The sequence below is a fragment of the Sarcophilus harrisii genome, chromosome 1, assembly GCF_902635505.1.
Source record: "Sarcophilus harrisii chromosome 1, mSarHar1.11, whole genome shotgun sequence".
Taxonomy (NCBI): domain Eukaryota; kingdom Metazoa; phylum Chordata; class Mammalia; order Dasyuromorphia; family Dasyuridae; genus Sarcophilus; species Sarcophilus harrisii.
This window is the reverse complement of record NC_045426.1, coordinates 305424497-305447873: the sequence shown is the minus strand read 5'-3', so window position 1 is coordinate 305447873 and position 23377 is coordinate 305424497. Positions and strand designations below refer to the sequence as shown.

The window sequence follows — 23377 nt, the reverse complement described above, 5'->3', positions numbered from 1 at the left end:
GAACTATATTATTATTTTCTTTTTAATATGTGCATATAATCTGACCTCCCAATCAGTCTGCAAGCTCCCTACATATTCTTTCTTTCCTACAATCAACACAATGTATTGAATAAATCTTTATTGGAGGTATACATATATATATACATATACATATACATATATATATATATATATATATATATATATATATAGGAGGTTTGGTATTTACTCGAGGGGTTTTCTTGACTTCCCATCATCTGAAATATGTCATAGCTATAAGAGTTGAGATAAAGAGAAAGTTGCCTCTTGACTTAAAAAATGTTCTTAGTAACACTCGTGGTAACAACATGGCAACCTATATTACATATAAGATGTCTGAAAGGCTTCATATAAGAGGTTTTCCCATTAAATAAATGCTCCACTCAAAAGGTTATATTTACACAACTCATTAGGAATCTTTTTTTCAGTGCTTTTGACACTCATTAGACTCATAACCGTCCAATGAAGCTACTCTATAACAAGAGCTAAACATTCCATTCTAGAAGATGAATAATAATTAGCTTCTGCTTAGCACTTTGCTCCTTAGCAGGTCTAATTTTAGAGCATAATTAATCCTGCAGAAGCCGCATAAGATAAGTGAAATATTTATGCAGCTGCGTTAATTCATGTATTTACTCCTAGGGAGGCATTCAGAATTGGACACAGCTTTCTTAGAAGATTAGTTTAAGATGCCCCCTGTACCAACATCATTTCCTTTCCTATGTGACTGTCTCCAGCTGACTTCCACATGTGGAGCCAAGAAGACATCACCTCCCAGCAGCAAACTCCAACCCCTATTCTCTGGCCTATGGACAGAAAGTACCTCTTTGATCAAAAGCAATCGATTTCTCTGCTTTCCATGTTCTCTGACTATAGTGAGCCAAATTTTGGGCTTTCTCAAACTTATACTCTTCATCTACCTTCTTTTCCATAATGGACTATTTTTTTTTCTGCTCAACAGTTCCAAGGGTTTAGTTGACATCATTCTGAGGATAGTGGACAATCTTCTTCACTGGAGAACTTTAGGAACTGGCTAGACATCTTCATTCTGACATAATTCGGGTAAAAACCTTTTTTTTGGGAAATGAGATTAAATTATTCTTCCTCGTTCCTCTTAGTACACAAGGATTCTAGAAAGTCAAGCAAGTCTCCCTTATCAGTTTTCACAAGGAGAAAAGCTTAAAAATTTCAATGAGATGGGACCTCCCCAGCAGGGAGGGGTGACTTAGAATTTGGTTCAGAGCAGAAGAGATGGACATTATGAATGCATCATACCTTTACTAATTATTATACAAAGTTTGAAGAATCTTCTCAAGGCAAATAACCGATGGTTGTTAGTTAAATACATCATCTAATTTGTGGGTTAAGTATATTTAGAATTTCTGCCATGAAAATTTAATTCGCAGTATGTGCAGGTGGAGGAAAAGTTAAAAACAAAAGAGTTATCCAAGTAGCTGAACTATAGAACATAGACTATTTATTTAGACTCTGATACTAGGTTGATTTAACTATCATGGAAGAAATCTCCAATTGATCCAAAGGAGTAGAGATGGGAGATGCATCCTGGAGCATTTACTTAAGAGCTCTTGAGAGGGAAGGAACTTTATCCACTTCTCATTTTATCTTATTTACATTTAAACCATCTACTCTCATTTTGTAAATGAGAATACTGAGATTTAAAGAAGAGAAATAGTTATTGAAATGCTATTTAGTGGAAAAGTTTGGATTGGAATTCAGTTCTCATTTCCAATTCAGAACTCTTTCTGCTATACCATTACACTTTTTGTTTTTGTTTTTTTGTTTTAATAAAAAACGATATCCTATCAAGCCCTGCAGAGATTCTTTGGAAAGTCACTTAATGACAGCTAAAGTACCCAAAAAAGAATACAATAAAGGAAGGTATAGTCCAGTCCCTACCATCACCAACAAACTGAAGAAGGGCCAGGTCGATCTGCCTCTTCCATGGAGAGCCTTTCTGGAGGGCGATGCCATACCCAGTAGTAGCAAAGATATAGCCACTCCCAATTGTCACCAGTTTGCAGCCTTCATCTCTCCCAGCCTTGTAATTCAGCACTGCAGCATCATAGATGAAAGCATCCAACTTTCTGAAATGAAAAGGGAACATGTTGGTTACATGAACCACCAGGCTACCATCTCTGGTCCTTGATTTTAGGTCCCTATTGAGTGTCATCCCAAGTCTTTGATACTGAAGATGATGACTCACAGGCTCTGAATTCCCATGTCATGAAAGGATCTATTTTTAATGAGAAGATAGAAACCAGAGGTTTTGCTTGCCAACTTACAAAAAGCAGCTAAATAAAGACATAAAAGATCCACATATTCAAACTAGTAAATAGCTAAGTATCCTGGCTTGTTAAATGCATGTCCTTAACAATCAAAATAGCAGTGAATGACTTTCTATTTTAGAAAGCTAAAATGGGAATAAATATGCAATTAGATGCAGTAGAATGGAGGAGGGAAGGAGGAAACTAAAGGAGAAGCATTTAAAAGAGTTAAGGGTAATAAAGTCAGTTTTCTGAGTTTTCAGTCTTTTCTCCATATCATTGCCTCCTCCTTCTCTTTTTTGACAAGAAAATAGAGAAAGATTGAATAATGGAAGAGTAGAGATATCATGGAATACTGTATGATGTCAGAAATAGCTGCAAAGACATCGTCTTTGGAAGACAGCTCTTTGGAAGGGCTGTCTGGGCTCAGAATCAAAGGTAAGGAGAGCATGGGGATATGTGACTATAGGTCTCTATCCTAAAGCCCCAGGAGTGACATCTTGACTCAAACTGAGAAAGAGATTATTCCAGGCTACAGATAATCAAGGATGGTATAAAAGTAATTCATAAAAATGGAAAGGAGAAATTATTTATGATTGAGAGTCAAGAACCCTAGAATCTGAGTACTGGAACTGCTAAAAGAAACAGCAATCTAGAACCAAAGAATTCAGGGACAAATATTCTTATATAACCATAAGTGCATGATCAGAGTAATAAAAGCTGATGTTTCTAAGAAGGCAGAGAAATGTTGAGACTCAATAGAGAGCATGTGAAACTTGGAAGCAAGAGACTTTTATGTTCTTCTGAAGTCCAAACTCTGTTATTATTAATTAGGGCCTTAATCTATTAATCTAGGACCTTAGGTAGATCACATCACTTCTTATGTCTTCAACTTTTTCCATCTATAAATGAGAGGATTAGAGTAACTTATTTTTAAATTGTACCTTTATATCTAAGATTATAATACTACAAAAGATATATGAATGGCATGTATATGAGGGGTGGTGAAAAACCAATGGTCACCTCACATTTTTTAACAGAGATGCCAGACAAATATTTACACTCAGCTTTTCCTCTCTGGAGACATTTGTGCCCTCAGCACACTCATAATTGGTGACTCCCTTCCCGTCATTTCACGGGAGGCTGTAGCAATGTTCACTCCATCCCTGGCTAAGCTTTCTGTATTTTTTAAACCTCTCTTTTCCAGTTCCCTTTTGTGTGTTGTTTTTTTCCCCATTAGAACATAAGATCATTTAAAGCAGAGATTTTTATGTGCTTGCATTTGTTATATTTATAGTAAGTACTTAATAAATGTTTTACTGTCTATCTAAGGTCCTAAACCTTTCCTTCTGCCTATTAATCTACCCAGAATGATGAAATCTGTCAGAATGAAAAATAAACTTTTGTAATGAATGTCTGAAAGTAGGAGCTGGTTTAAACTAGCAGTCAAATTTGATGTTTTCAGCACTAACATAGATTTTTGCAAATCAGAACATAGTTCCCTGACAACCCATCTTTTATTGATTATCAGTCAGAGGAACAGGAAGAATAAGATATTTTCCTGGGAAAATATGCAAAGATTAAAAAAGCACATTGCCAGAAAGGCTGAGGAGGCAATTCTAGAGGAAACTGTAATTTCTGGTCTAAAAAATTATACTCATGCTGTATGATGGCCAAGTCAATAGCAATATTTATACATAAGAATAATAATGACAACCCCAGCCTCAACCTTTCCAGCTGTGCATTTCCTGATAACATTGTTTTGTATAGCAAATATTAGAGATGAACAAGAAGAGTATTTATGGGATATCACAGTACTATTCACTCAATTTTCTGAGCCCATCAAATAATAACAGAATGTCTATACCTCCAAATTATGCTATAAAGAAATGCAACCTGTTCATTCAAATGAATATTGTTCCTTTTAAATTAGTTCTTTTGAAAGACTAAATGATTATTTAACAGATATTATCATTGATCCAAATATATTTGCAGCTTGACTTAGAGAAATGTTCTGTTCTGAACATGTAAGAAGTATTTAGTAACTACTCACAGGGTCACAGGCTCATGAAATCATAGATTTAGAGTTGGAAGAGACCTCAGATGTTGTTTGATCATCATATAATGGATTTATTACAGGAAAGGAAGTTAGAGATTGTATTTTATCCTCTCCCCCTACCATGTAGGTTAGGTCAGTTTTTCCCTAAAATGGTACTAAGACATTTCTCAAGACTCAGTTGGCTCAAAAAAGTAATGTTCAGATTATTGATGCTACTTCCTCATCATCTAAGTAAAAAGCAATCATGAGGGCCAGGGGATGAGTAAGCAGTCCTCTTAAAGGTTTGGTTGGTAGATTACAATGGAATCAGGCAAAAGAGCTTCATTCAACTAAAACAACACAAGGTGTCTTCAATGTCTATCCTTATTCAACATCTTCTTTCTTCAATGACTAATTCTGAGAGTCTCATTTTGTTGGAATTTTAGTTTAGTAGTTTAAATTCAAACTATCAGAGATCTGGTTGGAGTCAGGTCCATACCAGAACATAAGTCACTTAATATGACACCTTTATTTTATAGGTGAAGAAAATAAAGTTCAAAAACCTTGAGGGTCCTGCATGAGGTCACAAAGAAAAGAAGGGAGCAGAGTCCAGATCTGAATATAGATCCTCTGACTTTAAATTCCAACATTCTTTCTACTATACATAAAATAAGGATCATAGATTCACTGACTTAAAATTACTATCCAGTTCAACCATCTCATTTTTTCAGATGAAGAAACTAAGACCCAAAGAGATTAAGCCCATGGTCATGCAAATAGTAAGCATTAAATTTATGATTGAAATACAGGTCTTCTGAATGTTGAGTCAGGGATTTTCTCTCTGTCTTTATCCTTCTGATTTTTAGATGAAGGATGCCTAAAAAACTGAAATAACTTACTTAAAGCCACGTAAGAAGTGAGTTGCAGAGTAAAGATTTGAACCCAAGTTCTTCACACCCTATAGCTCATTTCTGAATATCCTAAGTGGTCTCAATTTTTTCTTTACTGAGAGAGACTTTTTTGGAGTCAAGTCTAGGGAATATGCTAAGAAGAGGGGAGGTAAAGTTGGAGAATATTATATTATGTGATTGATAATGCATAGCTACAGGAAAATGAGATTTTCTTCAATTGCTTAATGTCAGTTTTTCCTTGAGAAGCATCTTATTTATTCAAAACAACGATAGAGGCATTATAAATGTACTCTCTCTCAAGGTGAGACTTTGAACAAGCAACACTCAATTGGATACTTTAGTTTGGGCATAATTATACAGAAACAGTATGCTTATTCAGAACTTGAAAAGTTCATTTAATCCAAACTCTTCATTTGACTAAAGAAGAAATTGATTCGTATAGTAGTAGTGACAATTGACCAATGAAGACATTCCAAGAATTTTCTTGGAAAGTATATCTGAACAACCATGAGAAACTCTGCAAGGAAATTATATGATTTTATTATTATTTAATTACTTGAATTTTCTCCCTATGCTCCTATTGCAAGAACTACTAAATTATTTGAGTTGGTCACTATTCTTTTCTCCCAGAACTCCTAGCTCAAGACAAAAATAAGAATTGCCCTGTTTACTGCCACATATCTGATTTCCTTCAGTGCAGGTGATTTCCTTTGAAAGCAGGTGAGAAAAATGAGGGAAGGCACTCTATATTTTCAAAGGACATCACAATAAATGAGCATAAGTTGATGAGAGAAGAGACTACGAACCACAGATTGTATCTAAGCTCCTTCATTCCTTTTCTAGACCTGGAACTTTAATTGAAATAAATAAGTGAATTTTTTTTTTGGTTCTGTAGAGTAGCATTGGCAAATGCTACTCTACAGAACCAAAAAAATTTTTTTCTTAGAAACAGCATGATAAAATCAACCAATCATTCAATAAGCACTTATCAAGCAAGAACTGTGTTTTGGGCTGGGGATAGAAAGGCACAAAAGTAAAGAAAAAATTCCTATCCTAAAGGAACTTATAAAGGAGACAATATGTGCAGCTATAGTTATATACAACATAGATTCTAGCTCATTTACGAGAAATGAAGTAGGAGAGTAATTAGTAGTTGCAGCATTAGAAAAAACCTCACATAGAAAGTAAAGCTTGAGTCTAGTCTTGAAGGAAATTAGGGATTTTAAAAGATGTAGGTGAAAAGGAAAAAGATTTCAGGCAGAGGCGACAGCCATGGATTGTTGTACACAAAGAAATCCAAAAGAACAGTTTGGCTGCCACAGAGTGTATAGAGAAGATAAATGTGCAATGAGATTGGAAAGGTAGATTGTGAAAGACTTTAAATGCCCAACCAAAGCATTCTATTATTATTTATCTTTTGCACTGGAAGTAATAGTGATCCACTGGAGTATATTGGGGCAGGCTAAACATCAGGAAATGTAAAAAATTGATCACATAGCCTCAGCTCTTGGGAAATCATTTTTTTCCCTTGGTAAATTGATGGAATCAATTAGATCAGGGCTTTTCAACCTTTTTAACTCATGAATCCCTTTGATGAAAGCTATGGATATCATTGTTCAAAATAATGGTTTTCTATCTACATTCATATTTGAGGAAAATACTAAATTTCAGATAGAGGTCAATGAAAATAGAGATGTCATTTCCCCCTCCATCCAAGATAAGAGATGAACTAAAATCTATCCATTGCCTCTATGGGCATTTGTTGAACCCAGGTTAAGGACTTCATTCTATCTAACCCTGAGATTTCTCCCATGTCTACTTCTTTACAATTTTTTTTCTTTGCACATACATCTCTTAGCCTCTGTGTAAGGAGACATAACGTGCATAACAACAGTTGAGTCAAAGTCCATGGTTTGGGTTATCTTTCTGACTCTTCAAGATGATTGAAATGTGGGAAAGATCAGGCTGGTCCTTTTCTGACTAGCTTAACTGCTACCTTAGGAGGTACTTTATTTCATGATCTAAAGAAATCTGTAGGGTAATTCTCCCCATACATTTTTTTTCTCCTCTGTAGTTATCACACCTCTATTTCTTGAATTAAATTTACCACTCAACCATCGTACATCCCAATCAAGTCAACTCAATGAGTATTTATTAATTTCTGTGAACATGATCTTGTACAGACTCTGGAGATAGAAATGCAATATAAAAAACATCTTTGTCCTCAGGGAGCTTACATTCTACTGGAAAGATACAGCATTTCTTTATTGATATAAACAAACACAGCACGCTTTCAGCAGACTTTTAGTCTTGCAATTTTGTCAGAGGAAAGAGAAGCAATCTAGCACCAGAAGATCAATTTGAACCAAAACATTTGGGGGCTTTAAACAGTGATTGCCTGCGACACAGAGATGTATTAGGCTATGACTCTGTAATTGACAAAAATGGGTTTTGGAACAAGAAGAAGATTAAATGTAGGCACTAGGGGAAAGAGCCACTTTGAACTAATGCACAGTCAATCACAGCTAGAAGAACTTACTAATCGAGCTCCCCTGGTTATCTTTCTTTGCCTAGACCGTTTTCTCCTACTATTAGGAAGGAGGTTATTCCTGTCTAAGCTTTTATTGCTCTGTCTGCACTTCACATGAGGTCATCAGCTTCAGCTGATCTCAGCTGTCACAGCCTGAGTGGCTTCACCAAGCAATGCAGGTGAGGTCTAATTTCAAAGCCCAAGAAAGCCAAGATTCTAACAATGATTTTGTCACAAACTTGATCTAGGGTCACTGGTACCCAATTTTCTCTCTGCTTCCATTTTTATAAAGGGTTTCTTTCACCCTTCTCCGCCCAGAAAAGTAAAAAAAAATAATAAATTTTCTGAATATCCCTGTTATATCAAATCACTTTTTTGATTTCCAGAAGAAAACTAGAGATTAATTTTCCAGATTTTATGGAGGACATGCCAAGCATCAAACAAACCTTCTTTGAAGGTGGAAAATTCACTTTTGTTAAGGAAAAACATCTGATTTCCTTCTTCTTGTGACTATTAATTCTTAGGAAAATCACAGGATTTATCAGATCATAAGATTAGAGATGGAAGGAGCTTTATAAGCTAACCAGTCCAACTTTCCCGCCCCATTTAAAAGGTAGAAAACTGAGGCCCAGAGAACTAAAGTAATTTCCTAAAGGTTCCACAAGTGATAGAGCAGGGATTTGAATCTAATTACTAAAACCAGAACATTCTTTACTTTTTCTTGATGCTTTCTAAGTGATTCAGAATAAGAAGAAAACATCCTCCTCTCCTAACTTCCACAGAGAAAAAAATGTAGGACAGAATGGCATATTTTAATCAGTAATCACTGCCAACCTTATTTGTCAGTCTTTTGGGCTGCCACAATTATTGAGGGTGGGAGGACAAGGAGGTAGAACCAGCTATTTTCTTTGTTTCAGTCTGGCTTTCTTGTACTAGTACAATAACCCCACAAAAGAATTCACAGGATCATAGATTTAGAGCTAGAACTCAGAAGTTAATTCTAGTACTTTCATTGTAGAGATGAGGAAACTAGATCTTGGAAAGGTAAAATGATTTGTTTAGAAATCCTAATATTTTACTTATCTACCTATATATTTGTTAATAGTTAACATTTTCATATTACTTCAATGTTTATGAAGTACTTTTTAAGATAGTCTCTCATTTGGTCCTCATAACTATGTGAGGGAGGTGTTATTATTATTCCCATTTTACAGATAAGAAAAGTGAAGTTTTGAGATTATGAGGACTTGCATAAGATCAGGCAAGTTAAAATTGGCAGAGCTAGGCTTTGAACTCAAATACTTGAGACTCCAGGTTCAGCAGCCAATCCCAAATAGTCCACGTCCAAGGTGAAATACATTATCTACTGTGCCACGCTTTGGTGCTGGCATTCAAACACAGAACTTAAGATTAAGAAACCAGGACTTTTTCTGCTAAAAGGACTTTCTCTCATTCCAAGTCTATTGGTAAGACATTCTGCCCCAAATTTTAGCATCATATGGCAGTATTTCATATGGTTTGGGTGATCATTTACTACACATTACCTGCTCATAATTTTCCTTTCCACTCATCATGTTCTTATACATGTTTTAGCTCTCTCTCTAGGGGGTCTCAGTACATTTAAAGGCTAATTATATAGTTAAGGTTAATTATTCATTCATTAACATTCAAGAAGCCTTTAACAAGACACCTTCCTTTACACTGACTTGTTCAGATGAGTTAATAAAATAAGAGCCCTGTGTGTGTGTCTGTGTATCTGTGTTTGACTCTATATTAAAACCATTCTGAAAAAATGTACAAAACAACTCCATGATAATTTCTGAAAACATTTTTTTAGTTTGTCAAAACTACCTTGGGAAAAGGAGAACAGAAATGTCAGAAATATAGCCATCATGATGCAGGTGGCCCTATTAAGCTTTCAATCTCAGCATTCCGAACAAATGACACTAAGATAAATATATATGAAGTATGAATCTGGGGACCTATTCCTGGAAATATGTACTATAAGCTTCCCCTTCCAAAGATTAAAAATATTTTACAGCCTTTGCTGTTGGAGAAGGCCATGGTATGGATAATCATAAATTATTGAAGCAGAGTGGATTCAGCATTGACTTTGGGGTTAAAGACCTCAGTTCAAATCTTGCTTTTACTTGTTATTTCCTGCATAACCTTAAGAATGTCACTCAAAGAAGGGAGATGGAAGGAGGGAAAAAGCATTTATTAAATACCTACTATATGCTAGGCACTGTGCTAAGAATGTTACAAAACTCCTTGGCCTTCAAATCCTCATTTTTAAAATAAAGGTTTTACTGAGTATATGGCCTCTGAAATGTCTTCCAGCTTCACATTATTACTCTTGTGATTTTTTGTAGAAAAAATTTTAGATTGGATTGAAGTGGCCTGAAAGGAAGAAATTCAGGCCCTATTAATTTTAAACATATAAGTAGAAAAAAATTATTCAAAGAGAGGTTTTAACTCAATATATCAATTCATAATAAGATTTTAGGTAAACTTAATGATGGATAGAGTATCAGATTTGGATTAAGGAAGACCTAAGTTCAAATAAAGCCTTCAATATTCCTAAGCAACTCTCCACTAGGAGCAGAGGCTGTAGGGGGAGAAATGGTAACTTGCATTTGTAGAGGAAGTTTCTATAGCAGTACAATCATTATGTCTAGAGTTCCAAAAAAAATGATCCCAAGAAGAATCATTGAATTTTAGATTGAAGGGACAGTAGAGATAACCTATTCTAACTCTCCCATCTTGTAGAGAAAGAAAAAAAACTGAGATCAATGATGTATAAGAGCTAATGCAGGACATAACAGGATCTGGGTCTGGTGCCTCGCAAGTCAATGTCCAATGTTCTTTTTTTTCTGGACTACTAACAATATAAAGAAAGTACTGAATATCTACTACACAAATATGACATATGTGTCTATACTGACATACACACCTTGAATATAAAAATCACATCTAACTGATATTTGAGATCAATAATGACGATCATGACAAAAATAGCATTTATAAAATGCTTTACAGATCTGGAGAACAGATCAAGAAGAGAGATCATAAGAATAATTGGACTACTTAAAAGCTATAAACAAAAATAATAATTTTGATATATTAATACAACTAATAATTGAAAGAAAAATGTTCTGAAGTGCTAGAACAAGAGGAGAAGTAGGAATAGAAAAATTCCACCAACCATCACCTAAAAGAAATCCTATGAGAAAAACATCCAGGAATATCATAGTCAAATTCCAAAATCCTCAGACCAAGGAGAAAATATTAGGAGCAATAAGGAAAAACCAATTTAAATATGCTGGAACTATAATTAGAATCACACAAGACCTACAAGCAGTTACTCTAAAAGATCGCAGATCTTGAAACACTATATATCAAAGAGTTAGGTTTGGAGTGAAATATACTCATCAAAACTAAGTATAATCCTGAATGAAGAAAAAAAAAACTGGATAATCAGTGAATTGCCAGACCTTCAGGATTTTTTTTTAAAAAAGATCCGAACTTAATATAACTTTTGACATGCAAGATCCAAGAAAAATATTAGGTAAACATCAAAGACTAATTTTCAGGGACTTAATAAGAGCAAATTGAGTATGTTTTATATGTGAAAATGTAAATCACTTCTAGGAATGTCATTAGTAATTGAATAAGTCAAAAGAAAAATTAGAGTAGAACTGAGTATTATGTGACTACAAAGCAAAATATTATACGAAAAGATAAAAAAGAGAAATTATGTTATAAGAATAAGGTATGAGAGCAAGAAGTGATACAGAGTAATTAGATGAAGGAGGAGGGCTGGTAATTCTGAAACCTTACTCTTAATCAGGAATCTTAAAGAAAGAACAATACATATACAATATTAATAGACATCTTCTAAATCCAAAGAGAAATAAGAGGGTGAGGGAATATGATAAGGGGTATAGAAGGATATGTAGATTAATAGGAATTGGATTAAAATTTATAGATTAAGGGGAATGGAATAAAGAAGGAAAGAAAGAGTGAGGGGAAAGAACAACGAAGGATTCTTGGGGGAGGAATAAGTTAAGTAATAGCAAGGCAAGATAGTAATATTATCAGAGGAGTCAGAAAGAACAGCAAATAAGAGATATATACAAACATAGTAATAATGATCAGGAGTAGCATTTATTAGGGAAAAAAGCAGGGGTAAAAATCATTGATCTTAGATAAAGTTAAAGCTAAAATAGATTTAATCAAAAAATAAAAACAGGAAAACTATATTTCACATAAGCCACATTAATCAATATTATTTTAGAATATTTTAAATAATTAGATAATAGAGAATTGGAATGTTGCTGTGGTATAGGAAATGATGAGTTGATAGATTTGGAAAAATATGTAAAGACTTGGACTGTTGAAAGATGTTCTCTACCTTCAAAGGATAAACAAGTATAGTATGGTTTTACATGGTTTACATGTATATGAATGTGTCTTTATGTATGAATCTAATTATAGATATTTATGTATGTGTATATATATGTGTGTGTATGAGTATATATATATATATATATATATATATATATATATATATACACATATGTTTGTGTTTCTGTGTTATCCATACTTGAGTTTAATTTTCTTGATGGAAGTTGGAAAGAGGAAAAGGGAAAAAAGAATAAAGTAAAAAGTACATAGCAGAGAACAAAAGAAAACTTACAGGAAGCAAAGAAAATGTGGATAGTTCTGAACATGTGAATATTCTTCACATGTATTTATTATATAGGCTTTCTTGAAAAGGAAATTGATTGCATCACATTTTGAATTCTCTCAGTATTTTTTCTCTTTTTTATTTTTCTATTGTTTCTTGTTTTTATTTTTTATTTGAATTAATAAAATTTTAAACTAAAGTGCTTCAGATTTTTTAAAAGCCTTTACATGTATTATCTTAGTTGTTCCTCGTAATAGCTTATAATGTAAATGTTATTAGTACTTTTATTTCACAAATAAGGAAACTAATATTGAAATAGGTTAAATGATTTGCCCAAGACAGTTATATATGGAATAAATATAGAAAAAGAAATAGGAAGTAGTTAAATACAAAATAGTTTGGGAAAGTACTCACAGTTTGAAGGGATGAGAAAAGCCTTCAAGTGATAGGTGTTATTTGAGGTTTATCTTGAAGGAAGAAAGGGATTCTAGAAGGCAAGGATCAGGAAGGACTATATGCCAAGAATGGGATGCAAAACCACAGAGTTGGGAGGTAAACCAGAGAGTATGATAGAGAGGTTAGTTTGACTGGTTTGAGGAATATGGGGGGTGGAGTAATGTATAATAAGACTAACTAGAGAAATTGGGTTCAGGTTTTTGAAGACTTTAAAAGTTAAAAAGAACAATTAACATTTTATCTTAGGAGCAATAGGGAGTCACTGGAGTTGATTAAATGACATAATAAAGTCTGCATTTAAAGAAAATTCATTTTATAGCAATATGAGGAATAGAATGAAGGTAGGAAAGGGGAAGTATGAAGACCATTTAAGTTACTGTTGTAATAAGCTAGGCAAGATGAAAAAAACATTCTGACCTTAGGTTTTAACTGTTTTAATGAGGTTAAGGGACACGATGCCTAAGTTATGATGGATGTACAAATAACAAAAATTGACAACTAATTAAATATGTGGAGTGAGGAAGAGTGATGAGTTCAAGATAATGTCATGGTTAAAAACCTGAAAGATTATAAGAATGGTGGTGCTTTTTATAGAAATAAGGGGATTTGAAAAAAGGATAGATTTGTGGAGAAAGATAATGAATTCTTGCTTTGGACATGTTGAATCTAAAATTTTTAAAGTACATTAATTATGCTTATTGTCTAATAAACAGTTGCTTATATGAGACTGAAATTTAGGAAGATCCTTCAGTATTTATTACATGATAAATAGGTGTTCTCCTAATATTAATGATATTAGTAATAGTAAATGATAATAGATCATGAGGATGATGAGGATGACATTGACATGATTGGTCCTGTAACAAGTTTGGATAAGTAAATGGAAAGCAAAGGAATTGTGCTATATCTGAATGTGAATCAGAAAAAATACTTCAAAGAGAATGAAAAATTCAAATTGAGATAGCAAATGGGAAGAAAAAATCAGAACAAATAATGGCATTGCAATTCATCTAAAACTTGTTATTGTTAGTTTTATTGGAAATGAAGGGGTAGATCAAAGACAGAATAGAATGTGCTCATAATGGGTGGAATGATGAAAACAAATTATGGCTATAATGTTGATGACTTGAAGTTTATTTGCTTTTTGTTTCTTTGCCAATGATTAGAAATGACAGAATGAGGAAGGCTACTATGAAGATAAAGCACAAGATAATCAGGGAAATATTCAGAAAGCCTTTAGGTACTTGATAGATTCAAGTCACTAAGACTTGACAAGTGAAAAAAAAAAACTTGTAGGTTTCATTGCTGAGCTACTATCAGTGATTTTTGAAGGATTGTAATAAATTGCAGAATCATAGAACTAAAAAAAGATAAACATTTTGATTTTTAATAAAGGAAGAAAGTGGAATATATAGGCCATTGATTCCATTTCTGGAAAAATTCTGGAACTTATTATTAAAATGCTAGTCACATGGGGCAGCTAGATGGCACAGTGGATAGAGCACCAGCCCTGAAGTCAAGAGAACCTGAGTTCAAATCTGACCTCAGACACTAATATTTCCTAGCTGTGTGACCCTAGGCAAGTCACTTAACCCCAATTACCTAAGCAAAAAAAAAAAAAAAAAAAAGAAAGAAAGAAAGAAAGAGAAAACATTAGTTAGTAGTGATCTAGAACAAAGGTTATTTATAGTAATTCAACAGAATTTGGTCTGTGACCAATTTTTTATGGATCTAAGAATTTTTTTTTTTTGGTATTAAAAGAGTTTCCAAAAATTGCTTACAAAATGTAACAACAGTTTTTCCAGATTCTTTCATTAAAGCTATTTTGTTAAACATTTTTAAAATAAATTTATTTTTACCAATAATTTAAAGGCATTAGTGACATGTTTATCAAATTTTCAGATAACCCCAAGAGGGAGGAATAGTTAATATGGATAACAGAGCCAAGTTCCAATAAAGATCTTGTCAGTCTAAACCATTGGGCTAAGTCTGGTAAGATGAAATCTTATAGGGATAAGTAATGAATCTTAACAATGAATTCAAATGACCAGTTTTGAAAGAACGAAATAGGAAAAATCATTCCCACAGTGTGTATCCCACAAAAAGCCAACCTCCTAAAAAATCCCTAATGTATTTTTGGCCACATTTAAAGAGGCTAATGTCCCCAGATAGGTAGGAAGTTGTATTCTTTCCAACTCCTGTCCCATCTGTAATATTCTTTCTAGGAAAGAAATTAATGGAGAGCAACTATCTGAAGAAGATAGTATGAAAAAAGGCCTTGGGTATCATGTTAAAGATTTACTGAAGGAAATGGTAATGTTTAGCTTGATGAAGACCTAATAATTTTCTTTAAATATCTGAAAGGCTGATATATGTTATAGAAATGATGATCCACTTTGTCTAAAGTGAAAATTCAGAAGAAAGGGATAGAAGTTTCAGAGACCAATTTCAGTTGTATTATTCTATTTTTATTTTTATCTGGACCTGTGATTCTATCAATCTATAGAGAACATTCTTGTGTGAAAATTACCTCCAATAATTTAGCAATATGGTATCTTGATAAAATTTTGGCTTTAAAATTAGGAAGACCTGGGTTCAAATTTATCTTTTAATACAAGGTAGCAATGTAACCACAGGAAAGTCATTTAACCTCTCCGTAATCCAGGCAATTTTCTAAATCTGCAAATTGCAGATGTTTGCCCATTTGGATAGTAGAGAATTAGGTTTGAATTATGAAAAAAATTTCCTCACCAAGCTATCCAAATATAGAGTGATGTTTTTAGAATATAATGGATTTCTCCTAATTCAAAATCTTCAAATATAGTATGTTAGTTCTATTAAGGCAAGGACTGTTCATTTCTGTCCATTACTTAGGAAAAGGTAGACTATAGTATGTACCTATTTCATGTTTTTTGAAATATATTAAATTAAAAGTAATTATGGGCACTTGTCAGACATGCTTTAGAGGAGATTCTTGGTCTTGTATATAATTGAAAGCCTGTCAGAACTTCATTAATGATAACATAGAAGATAAATGTGTCTTTCATTTATATAGCTTTTCTCCAAAAATGTGTTTTAACATCTACTATCTTATTTTATCCAATAATCAATGGCATGCAATAGATGGGGGTGAAATTATCCCTTCTTTATAGAGAAAAAGAGGCTCTGACCATTAAAGTGACATGTCATATAGGCCATAATGAAAACTAGAAATCAGGTCTTCTTAGTCCTGTTTTGCTATTCTTTCTACTAAAACAAGCTGTCTTTTTAAAAACATATTCTAACCTTGAAGAGTAACTATGGTGAATGCTTTGAGTCTTTTTTATGAGGAATAATGGAATATGTTGAATTATTTTATCAAATATGGAAAGATTAATCCATCCATGTGTCTACTCCTTTATTCCTTCCCCAGTACTCAAAAAAATGACTTCCTGTTGGCTATGACAATCAGAGACATGAACAAAATGTATGTAGAACAAAATATACACAGAGAAGTAACAATTTTAAATAATGACCAGAATAATGTACGGGAAAATAACACTAAAAGACCTTGGAATTCGGATCAGTGCTGTAGCCAATCATGACTTCAAAGATATGGTGCTGAAAGTAGTATGTAGTTCCATATTCAGCCATGGCCAATGTGATAATTTGTTTTGCTTTATGGTGCTTATAGTATTTGTTTAAAAATATAAATATTCTGGAGGGCTTAGTATAAAGAAATAGTGAGAAATATATTATCTATACACATATCTATGCATATATACATATATTTATACATTTATGCATGTGTATATATGTGTATATACATTTACCCATTTTAAAGAGCATCATTAATACATTTTTTAAAATAATAGCTAAGGTCAAAAAATGAAAAGTTTTAAGATTGTAAAAAAGCACTATACGTTAAAAAAAACTCAGAGCATCATTTTACATTTCTATAGGTAAAGGAAAATGACAAATTTTAAGTGAGGGAAGAGAAATCTGTTTGAAACTGAGTTTGACATTCATTTCCACATGTAAACAGAACTGCACAAAGTAGCTCAGTTAAGTCTAGATTGTCTATGGCAGCCAAAATTAAGGGCAAAGAGTTTTTTTCTTCTCAGACATTAAGAGAAATTCCTTGCTCCCAATTAAGCAAGAAATTAACAAGGAAAATTTGAGTTTAGCTATTCAGTATCATGAAAAATTCTGCAGCTGGATCAATGGAAATTCATTTATAACTTTTGTTTGATAAAGAATGGCTCTTAGGTGAGCTTTTTCAAAGCTGAATTATGGGCTACAGAGAACAGCTTTTTTACTGGACCTTCCCTAGGCAGAATGTGCTGTCCCTAACTTCCTTTATCATTTTCATCCTAAGGATTCTTGATCTCTTACCAATCTTCCCTAATATGACCTCTTCACAATGCATTGTGGCCTGGATCCCAATATCAGGAAAATATATTTTTTAATAGGTTTGATTTTTTAAAACATCTCATTAGAGCAGGGGTTTTTAATCTGGGATCTAGGAACTAATTTTTTTTTAACAATTTTATTTCAATATAAATGGTTTTCTTTAGTCTTATATAGTTTGTTTTATGCATTTAAACCTTATCCTAAGAAGAGGTTCACAGTCTTCATCAAGTTGTTAAAGGTATATTGAAGCATCAGTTTTTAATCTTGTTTGTGTCACAGATTTCTTTGGAACTTTAGTGAAGCACATAGATTCCTTTCCAGAATGTTTTTAAATGCATAAAATTTACATAGGATTGCAAAGAAAATCAATTATATTTAAATGTTATGAAAATAGTTTTTTTTAAAGAAATAAATTCACGGAATCCAGATTAAATACTTCTGACTTTATATATAAACAAGTTTTATAAATTTAGACATAAAAATTATCTTAGAAGAAATTTAGGATGTTACTTGCCTGAGGTCATTCAGGCAGCAAGGAGGAAGAAAGTTAAGATTCATACCTAAGTATTCTGATCTCCATACTCTCTCTACTGAATATTATATAGTACAACACTTCATTTTACAAAGAAGTGATAGAATCTGTCCAAGGTGAAGCTGATAACAGTAGTAGAGCCAAGACTGGAAGTCAAATTTCCAAACTCCCTATCTAGGACTTAGTCAGTCTTTTCTTTTTGCCTCCCTGAGAACACATAGTCTCAGGATTGCTGGAAGTCCGAGATGAGATTCTTATGGTAAAAGAAGAGAATTCTTTATCAAGCTTTATCTGTTTTTAGAAGCAATCTTTTAGAAGCAAAAGGAAATAAAATTCATCATCTTAGCCAGATTTCAAATTCATCTACATGAAGGAAATTCTTATGAAGAATTTTGGAGGAAGAATGCCTAGTCCAATGTTTCTAATATAGCATGAAAACTTTTTTCCTTCTGTATTTGCTTCTGAAATTATACACCCATATAAGATATAAATGTCCATATATGAGTTGTCTAAATGTATGAATGTGGATTCTGGGTACAATTTCTGAGATATAGTTCATTTTGCAGAGTGGGAAGAAAGAATTGAGAGCTATATTTATACTTCCAACAAATTCTCTGGGGGTTGGTGCTATCCCTAGAAGTGCTTCATAAGCTCTCTTTTCTCCAGTCTCAGAGAAAAAGGTAACAGACTAAAATCACATCTATCTGCTCCTTCAAATTTTGCTAATTTAGGGGTTCATTAGATTCAGCTAAAGCCACTTCACTGACTTTTTTTTCATTCTCAAGGCAATTATGTTTAAATGACTTGTCCTGAGTCACACAGATAATAAGTGTTAGAGGCCAAATTTGAACTCAGGTCTTCCTGACTTCAGGGCCAATACCCTATTCATGGCTCCATCTTGCTGCCCCTATTTACTGGTTGTTTTTAAGGAGAATATAACCTCTCAGTTATGTTTGCCAGTTTAACTTAATACCATCAAATGTTTATACACCAAATAGTCATACAAAGAACAATAAATAGCAAACAGAAAATAATTCCATTTGTCCAAGGAAATAACAAACAAAATTTAGGAAGTTATACAGAATAAAGTATTCTAAACATATACATCTATAAGATCTTCATCTAGGAATTAAGTGAGGTTTTAGTTAAGTCAAATGTGAAATTTTGATTTCAACCCAAGTTAAATTTCCCCAACTCTCTAAGAAAGCAAGGAAGACACATTCTCTCTCTCTCTCTCTCTCTCTCTCTCTCTCTCTCCCTCTCTCCCTCTCTCTCTCTCTCTGTGTGGGTGGGTGTGTCTTTCTGTCTCTTTCTGTCTCTCTCTCTTGTGTCTGTCTTTCTCTCTTTCTGTCTCTCTGTCTGTCTTTATATATCTCTCTCTCTTTCTGTCTCTGTTTCTTTCTGTGTGTCTCTCTGTCTCTGTCTCTCTGTCTCTGTGTTAAGTCCATGCTAAATTAGATAATTATTGTCTTTATCAATTCCAGTGACTTAGCACCTTGGAAGAATCCTAACATATCCCACTTTCTTTTGATTTAGAACTTTGGTGGTCATGACCTCCCTGACTTCTCAAGGAGATGAGAACCCCAAAAAGAAGGTGATCATGCCTTTCCTGACTGCTCAAAAAAGGAGTGAAAACACCATAAAAAGAGGTGATCACACCCTCCCTGATATCTCAGGAAGGAAGATAAAAACACCAAAGGAAATGGGAAGTCAAATCAGATTAATGGGTTTCTGAAGGGGCTCACTCTTAAAACAGGTATACATAAATCCATCAATATGGGAAGTATTACACATAATTACATAAATTACATAAGCACATAGCAATATAACACAGGCTAGTGGTGATGTAACAAATAATTAGCATGAGGTAACAAATACATTAACATGTATTATACATGTCCATAAGTCCTAGAAATAGTCCAAAAGGAATCTATTGTTCATTAGATCATGTGTCAGGAATCCAATAATTCCTGCAAGCTTTGAAGTCCTGCAGTAATTTCATCAACAATTTTTCATTTCAAGGAATCCAATGATTCCTGCTGGTTTTCAAGTCCTGCAACAGTCTCATTATCAGCCATGCTCTTTCAGTTTCAGATGTTTCTTAGATCTTCTTCTTTGTTTTGAGGTTTTTCTCCTTTTCTGTCTCTCTCCAGGTGCTCATTGCCACCCATCTGTTTCCTTCTCCATCTGTAGGAATATAAAAAAACCCTCTCTCCCAGGCAGTTAATCTATCTAGTCCCTTCTATTTACCACTTTTGGGATTTCTCCTCATTACCTGGCAATTATATTGAAGGTATTTGCACTGGACACTGCCCTGTTGGTTTAAAAGGCCTGTATTCTCCCAAATTGTAATCCCTTTTGGCTATCTGATTGTTTTTCTGTTGGTTGATCAGGTAATCCCTTTCTGCCAGGTGATTATTTTGGGCTGATTGATCACATCAGAGTATTGAACTTCTAAAGACTCTTTGGCTGTAAACTCAGCTGCCATCATGCCCCACCTGTCTTTTGTATATCTTGGAGCTGGGGCCTGCCTCTCATTTCCCTGGGTCAATCTACATTCAGAGGCCCAATGGAAACCTCGGTTGCATTTTGGACATGGGATTTTGGGTTTTATTCTCTCACCCTGTCCTCTCACTCTATCTTCATATCTACACTGGGCTCTTAGATGTCCAACTTTTCCACATTGAAAGCAATAACGATTTTCTCAGCAAGTTCCTTTCCAAGAGGGATCCTGTCTTCCCATGTTCATCATAGTCTGGGTATAATAAGTATTTGTGCCCACTGTGGCACAGCGTCTTATGATCTCCTCTAAAGGAGCATCATTGTGTAGTCCCCATATAATTCTTTCGCAAATCTCATTGGCATTTTCCTTAGCCAATTGTCTTATCATAATTTTTGTAGCTACATTTTCTCCAATGGTTCTTGTGACAGCTGTTTACAAACATCCCACAAAATCCGCAAAAGGTTCATTGGGACCTTGCTCTACTTTTGTGAAAGATTTACCTCCATCTTTCTCTAGGAGAGAATCCCAAGCTTTTGTTGCAGCAGCAGCAATCTGTTCATAAACTGTTCATAAACTGTTAATCTGTGCTGAATTCTCTCCATATTGATCTTCACCTGCTAGTTGGTCAAAAGTGAGTTGTATATTAACTTCTGTTTGCCTATTTCATTGAACTTAAATTCTACATAATTCATCATATTCTGAAAGCCACAACAAGTTTTGTCCAGGTCCTTGCTACAGATTTTAGTCACTAGGGGTTAGGATCTCATAAGACAAATTATCTAGTAACATCTTAACATAAGATGATGTAGCCCCACAAAAAGTGCAACCCTTTTGCAAATCCTTAATTTTTTTCCAGATCAAAAGGAGGTATCTTCTCCTTTTTTGACCTGAAGAGTCAATCTCTTCAATCACAGGGTATGGATGTATTAATTCAGATACATCCTGTCCTTCATTTTTTGCCTTAACCAGTGCTTTTTGTAATCTTGTCATAGGCTGCTTCATAGGTGGTTGTGTCACTGCCTCTCCCCCTCTTCTTTCTCCCTCCATCCATGAAGGCTTAATTGAGGGAGGTAGGTCAGGGGATGTGGAATGATCTAGTTTCTCCTGCTGTGAAGTATCACACTAAAAATTGTACTTAACTCCATTCTTATATGATTCTTCATCCTCTTCAACTAGTTTAGTTGGCTCCTCCCCCTCCTGCTCTTTCTTCTTTCTCCTTATTCTATAACATATAATTTCCTAAAGCCAGTTGTATTAAATTATATATATTAAGTATATCTTTGGAAATTGAGTCAGGTCCATTTTTATTGTAGAATTGACATAGTTGCTCTCCTACTAATTTCCACGCCTCTAGATCCAATTCCTTTTCTATAGAGAACCAAGGAGATATGTACTATACAGTTTCTAACAATTCAGTGATCTGTTCCCAAATTATAATCAAACCTTGGCTTTTCATAAACCTGACAATGCTCTCTACACATTTTCCTTGAAGAGGAAAAGCAGGCTATTTTCTTAACATCTGTCCCATTTTAGCTGAAATGCTATTTTAGCCCTTTAACAAAGTTTCCTTGTTTATTTTTGTACTCAAATTTCTGGATCTAGGAGACTTTTCCATTGAAATCAGGATCAGAGGCTTTTCCATTAAGATCAGTATTGGAGGCTTTTCCACGGGAATCAGGATTGTGTCTATCCCACGTTGGGTGCCAAAATGTAATATTCATTTCTAAAATATAATGTTCTCTGGGAGTAGGTTTCTTGGGGGGCTTCTGGAGGCAGCCTTAGTTTCAGTTCAATATAATAATCACCTCAAATTCATCCAGGAGTTAAAGTCCAAATCCTTTATTGTTTCCTTTTAAGTCTTGTCTCCTTCCTTGGGCCCAGTTAATTTTCTTAGGGGCCTATCTCTCTCCTTGGTTCCTGCTGTTAGTTCTTTGCCTCTGCCAGCTTCAGCTTCTAGCTCCCTCTGAATCTCCAGCCAGCACAAAGGTGGAATATGGAATGAATGTGACTCCACCTCTGAGAGTGGGCTTGTCCTTTAGTGGGCTTGTCCTTTAGTGAACTCCTCTATATATATATATATATATATATATATATATATATATATATATATATATTCTTAAAGGTGTGAATCTTGTGGAACTCTAATAAGTACTAAGTACATTAGTGAACCAGAGAAGAACTTTAAGAACAATACTAAATTAGATAATTATTGCCTCTGTTGATAGAGACATGATACTTAACCTCTCTCTGTCTCTCTATCTCTCTGTCTCTCTGTCTCTCTCTCTCTCCCCTCCTTCCCTTCCCCTTCCCTGTCCCTATCCCTTTCTTTTTCTCTCTCCCCTCCCCAGAGTGTTCTCTATCCATATATCTCTAATCCAGAGTCTCTGAAATAATATTGATCTCTGTCTCAAGAGACTCTTATACTAAGTCAACCCCTTACATAGGAATAAAGTGTCACTTCATCATTCTCTCCCTATCTAGACATCACACACATGCGAACATACACATATATAACTATCTGTCAGTTTATCTATCTTGCAATGGATATAACTGAACCAGAAGTTAGAAGACCTGAGTTCAAATTAGCCCTTAGACATTTAATAGCTGTGTGATCCCTGAACAAGTAACAGCCACTGTCTACCTCAGTTTCCTCATCTATACCATGGGAAAAATAACATCAACTACTTCCCAGGGTTGTTGTGAGAATAAAATAAGTTATTATTTCTAAAGCACCTTTCAAATCTTAAAGATATCTAACTATAAAAACAAAATTAACATAAAAGGAAATATTATGATGTATCTTAAAGAAATGTTGAAATATCTGATCTTCTTGAATTTCAGTATATGGATCAGAAACAAACACGAGGTTTATAACTCATCCTATCTACAAAAGAGATATTTGGAAGGGACCATTTTCCATGTTTTGATATCGGCAAATTTTAATCTTTTTTGATTTATTTTTATTTTAGTTTTGTCATCTGAAGTTTGGAGTCAGTTACCAATATTTATTCATGCATCATAC

The 23377-nt window shown here is 34.0% G+C and overlaps 1 protein-coding gene across 2 annotated transcripts in view; it reads right to left on the bottom strand.

Annotated features, from left to right (window-relative positions):
* Positions 1-23377, bottom strand: part of GRIN2A (glutamate ionotropic receptor NMDA type subunit 2A) — a 506739-nt gene that overhangs the window by 49942 nt on the left and 433420 nt on the right. For both annotated transcript variants that reach the window (XM_031944719.1, XM_031944725.1), the window contains exon 12: positions 1936-2123. In XM_031944719.1, coding sequence (XP_031800579.1) covers positions 1936-2123 — 188 coding nt within the window. The remainder of the gene's footprint in view (positions 1-1935; positions 2124-23377) is intronic.